The sequence below is a fragment of the Danio rerio genome, chromosome 16 (assembly GCF_049306965.1).
Source record: "Danio rerio strain Tuebingen ecotype United States chromosome 16, GRCz12tu, whole genome shotgun sequence".
Classification (NCBI taxonomy): Eukaryota; Metazoa; Chordata; class Actinopteri; order Cypriniformes; family Danionidae; genus Danio; species Danio rerio.
The window spans coordinates 51,537,558-51,555,927 of NC_133191.1; the positions used below are offsets into that span (position 1 = coordinate 51,537,558).

Below are 18,370 nucleotides of genomic sequence, written 5' to 3' on the forward strand. Positions count from 1 at the left end.
TTTACATGCACTGTCAACCCTGGGACCTTATACAGACAGGTGTATGCCTTTTCAAATCATGTCCAATCAACTGAATTCACCACAGGTAAACTCCAATTAAGCTGCTGAAACATCTCAAGAATGACCAGTGGAAACAGAATGTAATTTAGAGCTTTACGGCAAAGGCTGTGAATACTTCTGTACATGTGATTTTTCAGCTTTTTTATTTTTAATAAATTTACAACAATTTCAAAAATTATTTTTTTCACATTGTCATTATGTGGATCGAAATTTAAGAAAATAAATTAATTTAATCAATTTTGGAATAAGTCTGTAACATTAAATGTGGAAAAAGTGAAGCGCTATGAATACTTTCTGGATGCACTGTCAATATTACAGCATATGTATCTATATTTATGTAATGTAATGTAATGTGTATTTATATAGCGCATTTATTGTGTATGGCCATACACCCAAAGCGCTTCATAATCATGAGGAGGGTCTCTCCACACCATCACCAGTGTGCAGCATCCACTTGGATGATGCGACGGCTGCCACAGGACAACGGCGCCAGTGCGCTCACCACACACCAGCTATTGGTGGAGAGGAGAGACAGTGATAGAGCCAATTCGGTGGAAGGGGATGATTGGGAGGCCATGATCGTAAGGGCCGATAGAGGGACTTTGGCCAGGACACCGGGGTTACACCCCTGCTCTTTCACGAGAAGTGCCATGGGATTTTTAATGACCACAGAGAGTCAGGACCTCGGTTTAACGTCTCATCCGAAAGACGGCGCCCACTGACAGTGTAGTGTCCCCTTCACTTTTACTGGGGCATTAGGACTCACAGACCACAGGTTGAGCGCCCCCTGCTGGCCTCACTAACACCACTTCCAACAGCAACCAAGTGTTCCCTAGTGGTCTCCCATCCAGGTACTGACCAGGCTCAGCCCTGCTTAGCTTCAGTGAGTAACCAGTCTTGGGCTGCAGGGTGACATGGCATGTGGCCATTTATGAACTGCCTACTAACATCTATTAATGGAGATTCAATGCTTAACAGTTCATGAATTCAGTATTTGCTAATGCTTAATAAATGATTTATTATAAAGTGTTACCAATGCTCCTTGATTCAAGTATTGTTCAATATTTTGACTAAAACCAAGTCTTTAACTATGAAAAGCATTTTTTTAAAACGAATCAACGGCAAAATTTCATTTTTGTGTAAACTCTCCCTAGAAAGTCTAAAAAAGATAAATCATCGCAGGCTCCACAAGGAAACATCTGTTGTTTTCAAAGATATCCCACTGTCATTCCGAATGTGCGGTGTGATATGACGTCTATGAAATAATAATAGCGCGCAATCATATTCTCCAGCATCTGCCGTGTGAGCAATCGAACGCCTCCCATCTCTCCATAACCTGCGTCTCTGTCGCCGCTCGCTGTGCCAGATTGATTCCATCACACACTGATTACAATTGATCTGCTAGTTGTTTTTTACAAGCAGACTTGGCATCAGACCGTCTCAGAGAGTGACGCGGACAATATTGCCTCACAAATGGCCGTGGTTTGTGACACAGATCGATGTAAATATTGTAGCGCTGTCTGCTACAAGGAAAACTTGGAGTGTCCCTGCTTTTGATGGAAATATTTATTGGGTGTTAGCAGTTCAGCGCTCAAGCAGAGATTTCTTTTTTCTTCTTCTGCTCAGCGTGTCACTGAGCTAAAGCCAAAACCAAGCTGATACCGCACATATTTGGCTCAAAGTAAAAGATATGATAAGAACCCTTGAGAGAGAGGCTGTGCGTGGTATTGAATGCTGCCAAAACATGAAGACACACTGAAAACGCTTGTGCATGTTTTGCGTCTGTCCTTCAAAACCATCTGCATGGTGGCTTTCCGCTGTTTTTCTATATGGCACGGATTCAAAACAGGACAACAGATTGTTCTAAAATGCATTAAAAGCTTGTCTGGATGCGTCGTGTTTTGCGTTAAAGAAAATGCTGGCTCATTTTGGGTCCATTAACGTGTTTTGCTTTATGACATTTGTTTTTGTTTTGGTTAAGTGTGTTTAATGCCTAAAGCTTTATTAATGTAATGCTTCTGGAATTGTGTTTTCTTTTGCATGTAGCTTCCTTCTTTCTCAGTGATGATTTTCACTTATTCGTTTTTTTTTTTTTTTTCGGCGTAGTCACTTTATTAATCAGGGGTCACCACAGCAGAAAGAACTGCCAACTTATCCAGCATATGTTTTAGTGAAAGTTATGTCATAAAATCTAACTTTTTTTGTTGTTGTTGTTTTTTTCATTTTTGGCATTAATTATTACCCAGACATGTGATTTTAAAGGTCATTTCCACTTCTGTATAACCTTCAGAACGTGTGTGGTCAAATCTACTTACACCAGCTGTTACCATTACATAAAATATGAATTTGTAAGTGGTCAAAACCCAGTGGGAGTCTGTATGCATATTTAAAAAAATGTTTAACATTTTATCTTGAATTCCAGTGTAGTGCACTGATAAAAGTATTTTCAGAAACTCAAACTGAAGGCCTGGTTTTCAAGTGCATAAATGTATGCATGATGTATATGCATATTATATGCTGTACTAGTTATTGTTCATGGTGGAAACATCATGAGAGAAGACTCACTGCAAAAAAAAAAACAAAAAAAAAAAAACTTTTTTTCCTCAGAGTTTTTAAGCTTTATTTTTTATGCAAAAGTATAAAGGTCATGTCCGAATCCACTTTTGCTATTTAAGGACGGTTTGTGCCACAGCACATGGTCTAACAGGGTTGTGCTTATTCTCTTAAAGAGTTATTGGTGTGTTTTAAGCATCATGTGCATTAAACCAATCAGACTCTCATCTCACATTCCCTTTAAGAGTCAGTTGTTTTGCGCCATGGCGCATTTGCTATATACATGGCAGGCTCTGTAAGAGGAAAAACTGAGCGATTCACTAGCGAGAAAACAGTTAAACAGAGCATCTACAGTGAGAGGATAAAGAATGAGCCTCCTCCATTCGGCCTTTTTACTTTCTCTTTACTCTTACTCTTTACTCCTATACCTTAGTTAAGTAAGGAAACGTTGTTGTGCGAACTCTACTGAAGAATCCATTAGCCCAGCAGTTCCCAACAGGGGGGTCAAGGCCCATAAGGGGGCCTTAGTAAGCTTTGTGGGAGGTCACATCATATTTTTAAAAGAAATTGCACTGGACAATTAGGAGAAGGATCATGTTGCCTTAGTTCATTTTATCCCCTGGCTGACCAGAAAAAAAGTAAAAAAATAAATAAGTAAATAAAAAATAATAATAATAATTTTTAAATAATAATAAATAAATAAAAAATAAAAAAACAAATATGTAATTCGTCTTCCCCGAAAAAGACTCACTGATTTGCGTTCAGCAGCTAATAGTAATGATCCAAGCATACTGGACCCAGGTGAGGAAGCTCTAAACCAGGGGTCACCAATCTCGGTCCTGGAGGGGCGTTGTCCCTGCAAGGTTTAGCTCCAACTTGCCTCAACACACCTGCCTGGATCTTTCAAGTATACCTAGCAAGACCTTAATTAGCTTGTTCACGTGTGTTTGATTAGGGTTGGAGCTAAAATGTGCAGGACACCGGCCCTCCAGGAACAAGTTTGGTGACCACTGCTCTAAACATTTCGGGCCGCAGCGCTAGCAATACTGGAAACACAATGCAGGAAATACCAAGATAGTTACCTGAACTATGGTTTTATTCCATTTTCTCGAAGCAAAGAGTCCCTGACCCAGCCACAGTGTAGTATCTACACCAAAGTTCTTGCTAACGAATGAATAAGGCCGTCCAAATTAATAAGACATTTGCAGACGACTCATCCCCAATACTGCGACAAGCCCAGAGCATTTTTGGAGAGCTAGCCAAAAGAATTGACACACACCCAAAATGAGATGAGGGACGTCACAGCTATTGACAAGAAACTTTTAAAAAATGGTCAATTAGTTATCAACTAATATAGGGCCAATTTAAAGGCCAAAGGCTCGTTGTTTTTCAGTTACTAATGGCCTACTAAGGTTTTGCTTTTATATTTTACATTAGGCTATTATTTGTGCATAAACATATCTATGATAATAAACATACTGTTTGTTTGAAAAAAATTTAATTAATAATCCTTACTGCAAACTTATGTGTGATAATAACATTATGGGCTCTATTTTGACGGTTCATGCGCAGAGCGCAAAACGCAGGGCGCAAACGCTTTTAGGGCGTGTCAGGATGTGTTTTTGCTAATTTAAGGACGGGAAATCTGCCTTGCGTCATGGCGCATGGTCTAAAAGGGTTGAGTTTTATTTTCTTAGTGAGTTATAGGTGTGTTTTGAGAATAAACCAATTAGAGTCTCATCTCCCATTACCTTTCAGAGCCAGCTGCGACGCGCCAAGAGCGCATTCGCTATTTACAGGACGCAAAGTAAGTCCAAGTGGAAAAAATGAGCATTTCACAAGCAAACAGTTAACTGTTAACACTTTTTTAACAGAAAACTGTTAAACAGAGCATCTACTGCGTGAGAATGAGAGATAAATGATCTACTTTCACTTTCGCTCTTGGATAGGGAAACCTTTACGCACAGACATCAATTAGCCTATAAATAATTAATTTCGTTTGTTAAGCGCAAATATTCGTTTCAAATCTATTTCTAAATTCAGTTCTAATTTCCAGCAAACGAATAAATGAATAATAATACCGAAGTGTGTTCAAAAACCTGAGTTATTTCCAAATACACTTGCCATGCCCCATATGGTCTAAAACCTGACAGGTGGGCAAATCTAAGCTTGTTTTTAATAAAACAAATATAAATATGGATATAATAAATAATACTGCTAATAATAATAACATTATACAAAAGCAAATTGTTATGAATGAACTGAAAAAGCCTCCCGAGATGAAGAAGACATAAAAGCAGTGGTTTTTCACATTTATATAGGCTAGAAAATAATATGTTTTGTAATATTTCAATCCTTTATATTTATATCCTATATCTATTCTTATTATATACTATATATATCCTTAATATTGAATTTTTTTCATATGTAAAGATATTTGCCTATTGCTCTCTTGTGCGTATTAAGCAGTGCGTAAGCGAGGCGCAACTCTGCGCCGGAGTTTAGACCGGGTTAGTTTTGGTCTAATGAAAAATCTATTATAGTTTCTTAAAATAGCAACGCGCCAGCGGACCGCCTCAGAACGCCTTCCTTTTTAGACCAGAACGCCTATGGGCGCAAAAATGAGCGCTAATGCATTTGCTATTTAAACAGCGTAGCGCAATGCCTCAAAACGACTCTTGCGCCAAGCTGAAACTACCAAAAGAGTATTGCGCCGCGTCTTGCGCCACATTGCGCTGGGTGTATGATAGGGCCCTTAATGTTGAGGGGTGCCTTACAATATTTTCCTGGGGAAAAGGGGGCCTCATGCAAAAAAAGCTTGGGAACCACTGCATTAGCCCACACATTCAATTTCATTCAAGTGCAAAGATTTGTTTCAAAACTTTTTCTAAATTCAGTTGTAGTTTCCAGGAAACAAATAAATGAACGATAATAAAGTGTGGTTAAAAAACTGAGTTGTATCCAAACACACGTCCTGTTACTATCCCCCATATGGTGATGCATACGTCTTCAAAACCAGACAGGTGGACAAATCTAACCATGTTTTTATTAAACCAAATGTAATTATGCATATATTAAGTAATACAGCATATAATAAAACATTATACCATTGCAATTTGTCATGAATAAACTGAGAAAGCCCCCCGAGATGATGAAGGCATGCAGGCAGTGGTTTTTGTATTTATGTAGAAAATTATAATTTTTGTAACATTTTAATCCTTTATTTGTTTATTGTTTCATATGTATAGATATTTGTTTATTGCTCTTCATCCTGTGTGTATTGAGCAATGTGTAAGCATTTGGACCTGCATAGGCGTATAACTATCGCACTCTGTGCTGGACTTTAGGCCATCTTTTAGTTGGTCAATAGCGCAGTCTATTTCAGTTCCTCAAAATAACAACATGCCAACAATGCCTTAACACACTTTCTTTATAGACCAGAACACCCATGAGTCCATAAAGTATTTAAACAATGTTTCTAAGTCTTGCGCCTTATTGTGCCAGGTGTATGATAGGGCCCTTAATTTTGACATATTGCTTCTAAAAACAAAATAATATTTTAACTTGTCTAGAAAATGCTACTTGATTTAAGAATTGTAAGACATTTGGACTAGAAACAGGACAAAATCTCTAAGTAAAAAAAAAAGCTTTTTTTGCAGTGTGGTGCTTCATGAATGCTGCATTTCTGACTTTTTTATGTGTTAAACATTTAACATGTACACAGACATCACCTATATATTATATACTGTGGCTGCATGTTAACTATGTTTATATATACAGTCATAACTTTAACTGTTAAAAGTTATTATTTACTAGTTGATTGGTTAAAGTTATGACTAATAAAGTTATAGTGACTAGTAATGCTAACTTTTGTGAATTTGATGGTAATGCTATAATGTGCACCTTTTGTAAAACTGCTTTGAAACAATTATAATGACAAGCGCTATACAAATAAACTTGATTTGAATTGTTGTTTTTCAGGTGTAGAGGTGGAGAAGGAGATGTGTTCGGATGTGGTTTACCCTTCGCCTGTGCCCTGTGTGGTTCCCTGTCCTAAAGACTGTGCTCTGAGCCTCTGGACTGAATGGTCCACCTGTTCTCAGACCTGCTCAAGCAAAAACGCTGAAGGCAAGCAGATGAGGACCAGAGCCATACTGGCCTACAATGCAGGAGAAGGTACACAAGATATTACACATGATATTACTCTTGCAAGTACTGGGGCTTTACAAAATATAACTTATTATTTTTTAGCCTTAAAATAATTGTGATTTATCTATTCATTCATTCAATTATTTCATTTTATTTTATTTTATTATTTATATATTTTATTTTATTTTATTATTTTTAATTTTTTTTACTTTATTTTTTATTTTATTTATTTATTTATTTATTTATTTATTTATTTATTTATTTTATTTTTATATTTCACTGATCTAGAAATTTTTCACAGTATTTCCAATAGTGTTTTGTCTCCTGCAGAAAGTGGATGAAAACATCCCCAACAGAACATAAGGGTTAATCAGAGATATTTGTTAGAAATTCCATCAAGACAATGCTTTTCAAAAGAGGAAGAGCTACTTTAGAGTTACCGAACATTACAACATAATACAAAAATGTCTCTGAATGAATCTCCAGCATAATTTGTGCTGTGATGTTTTATATCTTATCCAATGACCTTCACACAAATTTTTATTGCCACTATAACAAGCTGACATGCTCATCTTATGTTAGGTTTTTCATGGTCTGTTGTGCAGAAGATTATCCTGACAGCAAAGTGTCAAAAAAGACTGTCGTTCCACAAGGGTGGACTGTGTGTGTGTGATAGTGATGGATGAAAACACAGACAGTCAGTCTTCAAAACCCTTCAACCCGCAATATCTGTTCCAGCAAGGTTTAAGTGTCAGTTTACATGAGTGGGCTACTGAGTCAAACGCAGTTCACAACCCATTTTACTTCTCTAATCTGATGTACTGCAGACGAAACTACACAAAATCCATCAGAGATTAAACGGATTGCTGGAAGTGGGTGTTACATGTCAGAACGCAGAGGGTCTGAATAAAGATCTGTCATCATTTAGTGTTTTCGGCTTGGGAAAAAAAAGGCATCTGTTTTCTTTTTTTTTTTGGACCCTGCAAAGCCTGGCATACTGTGTGAAGTAATATAGCGAGAAAGAAAATATTGTTGAACAGTTTATAAAGACATTTTGAATCAAGGTATCTTCCATCCAATCCATATCCTTTTTCAAACAAAAAAAGGAAAATGAAGAAAACGGACGTTTTTCAGTTTTTCATTTGTTCACAAGAAACAAAAAAAAAGAGATTTTTGGCTCGATTTTTTTTATTTTATTTTTTATTTTATTATTTTTTTTTATTTAGGTAAAACGACTTCAAAATTCATTATACACATGCAGGTGGTGCTGAAATGCCAACTTTCCTTTGATTGGTCATCCAAATCTGAGCTCGTGACGAGCCCTCAAAATAGGAGCCCTCTGTGGACCAGCACCCAGGCTTTTAACTATTATTATTATTTAATTATTATATACATAAACTAAGTTTACATATTCTGTCATTTGATCAGTTAGCAGGCTTATATCAATGACTACATCTTTGACGCACACGATATAAAGCTATAAAGTATAAAAAAAATGTATAGTTATTATTTTTTTATTTTGATTATTTTGTTTGGAATGCACTGAATATTCAGCTGCCGAAAATGGCCCAAAGGTGAAAAATTTCATTCACCAAAACAACACGACCAAAAGCGTATATGCAAACAAAAACCGCAGCCTACACATTGTCTGAAGCAGCATGTCTGTAGAATATCTGTCTATTCAGATCCTCTGCACTTCATCATGACTGTACTTGATTCACGATATAACGATCATTACTTGAATGCAGAAATTAAGCAACGTGCATGCAAATTGATCCAGGATCCAGACAGGAATGGATGCGGGGAGACTACTTTCACACCGCAAGCAGAGATAAAGTTGCTATTTTTTTCTAAGTCCCCTTCACAGAACTAATAACCCATTGCTGCAATGTGCTAAATAAACATTCAAGAGTTCACACTTAGCTGATGATTGATTATAAGCAAGTTTGGCATGCTGTCCCTGGAGAGAGCCCTGAGCTCAAAAGGTCCTTGAGCCTTGGGCTCCCTCCCGTTTGCAGGGCAAGAGGGGAGCTTTGAGCTCAGGAAGATCTCGACAACTCCCCCCTTGATAAGAGCTGATGACTAAAATGAATGCTATGAAGAGATATGCTGCAGGATGAGAGATTGACTGTAGTGCTAAATTTAGACTGATTAATTCACTTGTAGTGCATGTTTTTAAAATGTGGGAGGAAGCCGGAGAACCCGGGGAAAACCCACGCGAACGCGGAAAGAACATGCAAACTATGCACAGAAACGACCGCCGGCCTGTTAAAGGACTAGAACTGGTGACAATCTTGCTGTGAGGCAACAGTGCTAACCACTGGGCCACCGTGCCGCCCTATAAAGGGAAAGGAGAAGTAGGGGTGGAAGGGGGGATTCTTCAAATCGAAGATGGCTGTAGTGAGAAACCCTGGCTCTTTATAGTGGGTTAGGAATGGCCTGATTGGTGGATCATACATAGCTAATGCAGAACCAGCCGTGTTCAATCATAATCATGTGATCCTCTCGAAATTAGTTTATAGATAAAATACACTTTTCATTATTTGTAATTGGTTTATTCTTTGAAACTTTGATATTAATGAATGCAATTGCAATGACTTGATTTTAGTAAGGTTTGTAAAGTCATAGACATAAATAAAATGGTACTAATAATTGGTGGAATTTATTTCTGTGTTGTTGTTTTTTTGGCCTTGGTTTCCACTTTTTCGGCCAATAGTTTTCACTTCGGTTCATTCGTACATCTTGCTTTTTGTCATTTTTTAAAATTTAATTCATCTTTAATTCTTTAGCGCTTTTACAACGTAGATTGTGTCATAATTGAAAATCGTATTCAACGAAGGAAGGTGAAATTAAAAAAATATGCATTTTTGTGTTGTTTTTGAGATTTATTCGCCAGAAATGTGATATTCTGGTGGTTTATAATAATTAAATAGATTATATTTATATAACAGTATATTTATAATTATATAACAGTATAACAAACTACTTAAATAAAATGCAAATAAGCTTCTTATACATTATATTGTTTCAAACTACTAAATTGTCAATAAAAGTCACTTTGTTAAACTGTAGAGTTGAATATTCAACATCAAAAGTTGACAGAGTTGTTTTGAAGTATTACTGACAGTAAAAAATATTCCCATGCTTGTGTCATAAAAATATTAAAGATTTATTAGCTAAAAAGGTTTATATTCAGTATATTGCTCTGCTTTCTCCGCAGTGACATCAATGGTAGTGGCGTGGATTACAGTTATGGAGGGTAACGCAGCTAAACATCTCTTTTAGAGCCTAGAGAACAATTTCCTTTAGACATCCTCTTAGATTTGTTTTGTTTTGTCCTGTCTTTTCTTAATGTTGTTTGTTTATCAACAGTCAAGTATATCTAAATGTAAAAGCGGTCCTATTGTGCTTTTTAAAAGCTGCCTAATTTTAGAAATATGTTTTCTGAAAAAAATGGGGAAGTGCTCAATATTTATGTTTCCCGCTGTGCAAATACCACTTAAACCAAACTCCCCAAAAAAGTTTGCTTTGGAGACCTGCTTCAAACTGCCGAATTAAACTCAAAAAGAACTTTGATTTGGTCGTGTTTTTCATCGAAATTGTTAATTGTTTATTTTGAAGTATGCCTTTTAGCTTGTGTAAATTGACATCCCAAATACTTAAAATATTTACTCCCTTACCTCTGATTGAGCTATAATAACTTTTGTTTTATCTCAAGGTCTTACAAGGGTTCCCAAGTTTCCTGAACTCTATGGTATATTCTTTTTCTTTTTTTTCTGTCGTGTATAGATTTAGATGTGTTTTTTGAGATCTGTAGATTGTGTTTAGGCATGTGTGTGTATAAAGCTGAAAAGAAGGCTCTTATTCTTAGGGTGCTTTCACACCTGCCTTATTTAGTTTGGTTGAATCGTACTAGAGTTCGTTTTCCCTCTTGGTTTGGTTTGTTTGGGCAGATGTGAATGCAGAAATCATACTCCAGTGCGCACCAAAAGCGTAACAAAAAAGCGCACCGAGACCTGCTTGAAGAGGTGGTCTCGGTACAGTTTTAAATGAACCCTGGGGCAGTTTTTTTCATGGTGAGAATTTGATCCGAACTAAAACAGACCCAACCGCAAAAAGTACTGCGTCTTTTGGACTAATCCAGCTGCCGTAGGCGGATGCGCTGTGCACTATGGGATATGGAGGAAAAATATTTGTTGACAGCGCTTTACCAACAGGGAGAAAGAGAGGGAATACATTACCTGATGGATCGTTGGTAATATTTCCGCAAGATGACCATGACAAAGTTTAGCTAAATGAATTCACACCTCCTCCTGAAGTGACGTGCGATGCTTTAACACTGTTTTCCAGCCGCGCTTCATTCTCGAAATGTATAGTTTGTCTAAAGCAGGGATACAATTAGCAGCGCAGTCGTCGCTCCATAGTAAAAAGTGACATTTTGTGTCTGCCAGCTTGTTTACCTGCGGGAGTTCATTAGCATTTTACCGCACATGAATTCTGACCAATCGAAAAGCAGTCACGGAAATATGTTCAACAACATCTGGCCAATGAGAGATGAGGATTTTGTCAGATGACTGCATTTTGGTTCTTTTCAACTGGTGCGGACCAAATCCAGCAGTGTGTTTTGAAAACGACCCAAAGACGGCAGAAATGCAACAATGTATTATTTTTTGCCCTTGGTCCAACCAAAATGAAGCAAACTACAGATGTGAAAGCACCCTTAGTCTTGTTTTTCTCAAGTATAATGTTTTATCCGCAAAGAATACAAATGAAGAAAGTGAGCTCTGTCTTTTGAATGTGTTTGATTTGAGCTGTGTTTTCCACTGAAGCGGCTGATGTCTGTTAGAGGCCAGATAGATTTTTTTTGACGATTTGCTGGTCTTCTGTAGAGGACATCTGCTTGACGTCTGACGTAAGATGGCAAATGCAGTCGTTCCTGCAGCGAGAGCTTATACATAATGCATGTCCTCGAGAGTCCATTTGTAGAGTCAGCAGAATGATGAAACTAATACTGTAAACAAGAGAAAAAAATGTTGGCTCTCACATAAAAAAAAAAAAAAACTAAATCTGCTGCAGCACATTGCATATATAGATGTAGTCTATTGGAAGTACATTGAATTGAAATGCACATTTTTGGTTTTATTTTATGAAAGTCAGTTCTGATATATAGTCATTAATAAAGAGTATTAATATACAGTTCCAGGTTAAATGGTACACACTGTATATATAGTTGAAGTCAGAATTATTAGCCCTCCTTTTTTTTTTGTTTCCCAAATAATTTTTAACGGAGCAAAGAAATTTTTTACAGTATTTCCTAAAATATTGTTTCTTCTGGAGAAAGTTATTTGTTTTACTTCAGCTAGAATAAAAGCAGTTTTTTTTTAAGCTATTTTAAGGTCAATATTATTAACCCTTAACCTTAACCCTCTTAAGGAATATTTTTTTATATTCTACAGAACAAACCATTCATTCATTCATTCATTCATTTTCTTGTCGGCTTAGTCCCGTTATTGAACCGGGGTCGCCACAGCACAATGAACCGCCAACTTATCCAGCAAGTTTTTATGCAGTGGATGCCCTTCCAGCCGCAACCCATCTCTGGGAAACATCCACACACACATTTACACACACACTCATACACTACGGACAATTTAGCCTACCCAATTCAACTGTACTGCATGTCTTTGGACTGTGGGGGAAACCGGAGCACCCGGAGGAAACCCACGCGAAGGCAGGGAGAACATGCAAACTCCACACAGAAACCCCAACTTTGATCAGAACCAGCGAGCCAGCACCTTCTTGCTGTGAGGCAACAGCACCACCTACTGCGCTTCACAATAACTGGCTTAATTACCATAGCTTGCCTAATTAACGTAGTTAAGCCTTTGAAATGCACTTTAGGATGAATACTTGTGTCTTGAAAACTATAGTGAAATATTATGTACTGTCATTATGGCAAAGATAAAAGCATTCAGTTATTAGAAATTAGTTATAAAAAATATAATGTTTAGAAATGTGTTGAAGAAAATGTTTCCATTACACAAATTAGGCACAAAAATATACAGGGGGGCTTCAACTGTATGCTGACATATAACTGCAGAATACACTGATCAATGGTCAGGACTACGGTGGGAGACTATGGTTAAGTATTGTGTGCTAAACACTAAGCTAAGCTCATTATCTTTACACAGAAAAGTAAAATGTCACCTCTCATTTAAAGGAGAATTTAATGTCCTGTATGTTGAAAGCAGCTTCTTGAAGCACAAAAGTTAAGTACAAAACTAAAATCTCACTTGAGTGGACACTATAATCAAGAGGTTTTTATTAGAAGTACAGTTTCTCGCAGTTCTACCATCCACATCAACCAGTTCAGCACCAGCCTCTTGGACAGCGCCTCACATCTTTTTTTCTCTCTCTAAACAACTTTTTACTTGGAATTTCACTTTAATTTAACTTATTCTCACTATTTTACTTTCTCAATTTAATAAGTTTTATTAAAAAAAAAAAAGTTTTATTATTATTAAATTTGTTCTTTTTTGTTTAGACTTGTTTCCCTCAAAATTGAATGAGTTTTTTTCTAAATATGTTTTTCAACTTTTTTTCTTGAAATGTATCGAGCTCTTCAAACAATGACTATTTTCTCTGAGTTTATTTTGAACATTGTGTTTAGAGTTCTCAAATTTTAACCTACTTTTTCTTAAAACAAGGACTTTATTCAGTGATGCAGTGGCACAGTAGGTAGTGCTGTCGCCTCACAACAAGAAGGTCGCTGGGTCGCTGGTTTCAGCCTCGGCTCAGTTGGTGTTTCTGTGTGGAGTTTGCATGTTCTCCCTGTGTTGGGTTTCCTCCGCGTGCTCTGGTTTCCCCCACAGTCCAAAGACATGCGGTACAGGTGAATTGGGTAGGCTAAATTGTCCAGAGTGTATGAGTGTGTGTGTGAATGAGTGTGTGTGTGTGAATGTTTTCCAGAGATGGGTTGTGGCTGGAAGGGCATCTGCTGCGTAAAATTGTGCTGGATAAGTTGGCGGTTAATTCCGCTGTGGCGACCCCAGATTAATAAAGGGACTAAGCCGACAAGAAAATGAGTGAATGAATGAAGGACTTTATTCTTGACATGTAATATTCTTGAAATATTACTAGTTTGTTTCTGAATTATAACTTTTTTTTATATCTCCCTAAAAAAGACTTTTGTTCTTAATTCAGCCTGTTTATTTTATATTTAACTTATTATTTTTATTCCTAATTTCATGTTTGTTTGTTTTTTCTGGGAGCAAAGAATTTTTTCTCAGAATTTTAACTTTTTTCTCAACATTTGTTTAGACTTTAGACTTAAAGTTTTTTTTTTCCCTCAAAACACTTGATTTTTGTGTGTGTGTGTGTGTGTGTGTGTGTGTGTGTGTGTGTGTGTGTGTGTGTGTGTGTGTGTGTGTGTGTGTGTGTGTGTGTGTGTGTGTGTGTGTGTGTGTGTGTGTGTGTGTGTGTGTGTGTGTGTGTGTGATTTAATTGAAATTTAACTAGTTTAATCTTGCATTATAAATTTAACGAGTTGAATGTCTGAGTAATTGTCTGAAAACAATTACTTAATTTACTCATAATCTCATAATAAATGTGTTTATTCTCAACATTTTATTTAGACTTTTTCAAATTTCAACTTTAGTTTTTTCTAAAAAAAAGGGGGCTTTATATTTAATATTTTTGTGTAATTTATCTTGAAATATTACTACTTAAATGTTAAATTATAACATTTTTAATTAATTTAATGAAAAAATAAACTTTTTTCTCAATTTACCATATTTATTTTCAATTTTATTTATAATTGTTTTCCTAATTTTATGATTTTTTTTTCTCTGAATTGAAAGTTTTATTCTTAACATTTTATTTAGACTATAGACTTAAAGGTTTTTTCTCAAGACGTTATTCTTGATATGAAATTTTTAATTTTTTTATTTAATTGAACTAGATTAATCTTGCATTATAATGTTTTTTTTTAAGTTTAACAAGTTGTTTCTGGAAACAGTTACTTTATTCTCAACATTTTATTTAAACTTTTTTTAAAATTTCAACAATTTTTTTCTCAAAAAAGTACTTAATTCTTGATTCTTTATTTAACATTTTTGAAACATTTATCTTAATGTTACTTTATTTTTGTTATTTTGTTGAAATGTTACTCTTGCATTATATTAGTGTGAAATCCAATAGGAGACCGTATTCATTTTAATTTCACACTGTTTTTTGATTAGTGCCACTCATTTGGTTGTGGATATAAAAAGTGTTCGTTTGTTGAGTGAATGGCTCTGAGTGATTGCCTCACCATAGATCTTAGTGAATTGTGCTGACTGTCCCATTTGTCTCTGACTCTTCTTTTTGTTTATCGTATGTTATTTATGTTATGCTTATGTTGAAATAAATGTTATTTTGTCTGTTTGTTGCATTTGTTTATTTATTTTTTTATTATTTGCAACTTAAGAGCCGACTGTAGCAAATGGGGGCTCGTCCGGGATGCACGTTTTTTTCCAAGAAAGTTTGTTTTGGTTATCATAAAAATTAGAAGTAGCATTAGAAGTAGCCTTGTTTATTTCTCAACACACACATATATATATATATATATATATATGTATATATATATATATATATATATATATATATATATATATATATATATATATATATATATATATATATATACACATATATATATATATATACATATATATATATATATATATATATATATATATATATATATATATAAATATATATATATATATATATGTGTGTGTGTATATATGTATGTGTATATACATATATATATATATATATATATATACATATATATATATATATATATATATATATATATATATATATATATGTGTGTGTGTATATATGTATGTGTATATATATATATATATATATATATATATATATATATATATATATATATATATATATATATATCAAAGAAAATTAATAAAATCCCAGCTTATATGTTGCATTTTTTATAAATCTCTGCTTTTTTGTAGTTTAGATTTGCAGTGTGTCGCCTCCTTTTCAGATCACTAATCAATAAATTATTACCACTCTATATTTTATTGCCGTTACAGCTAGAAATGCACATAATAAACCAGCATTTCTGTCTGTATTTGAATACACTGCGTGTTTCCGGCACAAACCCTGATCATGAAGCTTCATTTCAGGAAATCAATTCACGAAAAACACCCACAGATATAAACCAATGCATGTGCTTTTCTCTGACTGCAGAACATCTGAAAGAAAGATTGTGTGGAGGCGTTCGCAGTGCTTCATAGACACGTAACATCATCTACAAATACTCATCTAAGCTTTTCACTCCGCAGTTTGCTCATTCCTAACCCTGGGTTTTTGTTCGGTTTTAGACCGTTCATATTTCACCCCGGGATAGTAATTAAAGCTTGTAGTCAAGGAGATTTCACTCTGGACATTTGTAAACTATACCTCACATTTCTATTTGCATATTTATGGCTTTAATAATATTTCAGATGCTGAACAGGTTTACCATCTGTGAATATTCAGAGAGCATGAATATTTAATGAGGTTTTCGAGGCAGTGTTTTTGATTGGTTGATTTTCGATTTTTCATTTATAGTAGATAATTTGCAGAAAAAAAATGTTTTTGGCTTTGTTTTTTGTTTTAATTTTAATTTAATTTAATTTAATTTAATTTATTTTACATTTGACCAAAAATATTTCTTTCTCTCAACCTTTTCTTAGATTTCTTTATCTGTTTTTTGATTGGTACACAGGTGCCACACATTTGGATGCGAATATTATGGCATTTGGTGTGCTCTATTCCTCGGTTACCTGTGTTGAATGCCTGATTTGCCCTCACTCTTCGTTTATCTTATATTATTTGTCATTTATTTTTCAAAATAAATGTTATTTTGTTCGTTATGTTATTATGACCCATCAAGAGCCAGCTGTAACAAATGGGGGCTCGTCTGGGATACATACTTTTTTCCAAGGACGTTTATTTTTGTTTAAGACGATATTTTTTAGTGACATCTCTTTAATTTCTATTATTTCTATTATATTGATTTTTACATTTCTTTATATGTTTTTTGATTGGTACACAGGTACCGCTTGTTTAGATGCGAAATAAACAGCATTTGTTTGTAGAGTGAATGTTTAATTGTGTTGACCATCCCATTTTGCCCTGACTCTTTTCTGTTATCATATATTATTTATATTGTTCTTATTTTAAAATAAATGTTATTTTGTTCATTGTTATTATGGTTCGTTATAAGGGTGTCACGATCCTCCAAATCCTCGATTCGATTACATTTTCGATTCTAAAGGCATGATTCGATTTAATTTTCGATTATGAATAATTAATTAATTAATGACCAATTAATTATTTGTAGCCTACCGTTTAAACTACCTGACCTGCATGGTCTTTGTTTTAACCATAAACAAATCATACAGTAAATGAATAAAGGCAAGATACACACATAATTACCACCTTTCAATCACTTTTTCTGCGGGACTCGTGAATAGGCAGTGATCTGTGTCGTTATAATGGCGTCGGTAAAAAAGACGCACAACCAACAGGAACCAGCCAACAGTATCTAAGGTGTTCGCTAAAATGACTAAGTACAAGTGAGTGAAAGATTGAAGCAGTCCTCTGACTGCCTGGACCTGCTGCCTCGAGCGCAATGATGTATGTGCGTCTGTGTCTGTGTGGTCACGTGATGTGCATTTTCAGAGGCAGAGAGGAAGGAGGGCTGCTCAGAAATGCCACACGCCACTGTGGAAGTCGAATCGTTGTCGTTTTAAAATGCCATTTAAAAACAAAGACGGTGTAAACAGGGCCTGAGTGTGTACTTTTCGCGAGCGGATTTGCAACGGGGGCGGGCGGAGGATCGCGATGCCAGTGTTGTCTATCGGACGAACCGTACGTAATTCGTACATAGCAGAGCTTGCAAACTGTGTTTTTTTTTGTCGACAACACGAAAGTTGTCAACATAACTCACTGGAAATCCAAAATGCTTAAACACCGGCGACTACATTGAAAGAGGAGAGGGTTTAAGTTCTGTCGACGGGTCTCCTGCTTCTGCAGTTTAACAAGCACTTCAACAAGCCTGTTTTTTTCCCGCTTGGCAAGCCAAGCTAACGTGACATGGGGGCGTGGCAGCATCGACGATTCTATTTTTTTATTCGATAATCGAAATTGAGCATAAATTTCGATCGATTTCGATTAAAAATCGAAATCGTGACACCCCTAGTTCGTTAAGAGTGGGCTGCTACAATAGGGGACTTGTCTGGGATACATATGTTTTTTCCAAGGAAGTTTATATTTGTGTAGCTCCCTCCAGCAACAAACGAGCAAGAGTCTTTGGTTTCTACTGACTGGTTTATTTTCATAGCAAGTCTTCAGTTCTCAACATAGAGCAAACCACAAGACATCAGGGGTGTACCAGACGTAAGAACTAAAAAACATACAACAATGAATTACAACAGTGCATTTCCATATCAAATTAATCCAAATCACCACATTAAGGTCACACATAACACTGGATCCCATAATCTTAACTAATACAATTTAACTTTATAAATAGCACCGCTCATAAACA

General features: G+C 35.6%; 1 protein-coding gene across 12 annotated transcripts in view; it reads left to right on the top strand.

Annotated features, from left to right (window-relative positions):
- Positions 1-18,370, top strand: part of thsd7ab (thrombospondin, type I, domain containing 7Ab) — a 346,631-nt gene that overhangs the window by 223,360 nt on the left and 104,901 nt on the right. For 10 of the 12 annotated variants that reach the window (XR_012391319.1, XR_012391315.1, XR_012391314.1 and 7 more), the window contains one exon: positions 6,595-6,789. Coding sequence is in view for 4 of the 12 variants with exons in the window: in XM_073924513.1 (XP_073780614.1) it covers positions 6,595-6,789 (195 nt within the window). In the remaining 8 variants the exon portion in view is untranslated. Of the gene's footprint in view, positions 1-6,594; positions 6,790-9,982; positions 10,022-10,480; positions 10,517-18,370 lie in introns of all 12 variants that reach the window. The other 2 variants (XM_073924512.1, XM_073924514.1) reach the window with 1 other exon arrangement.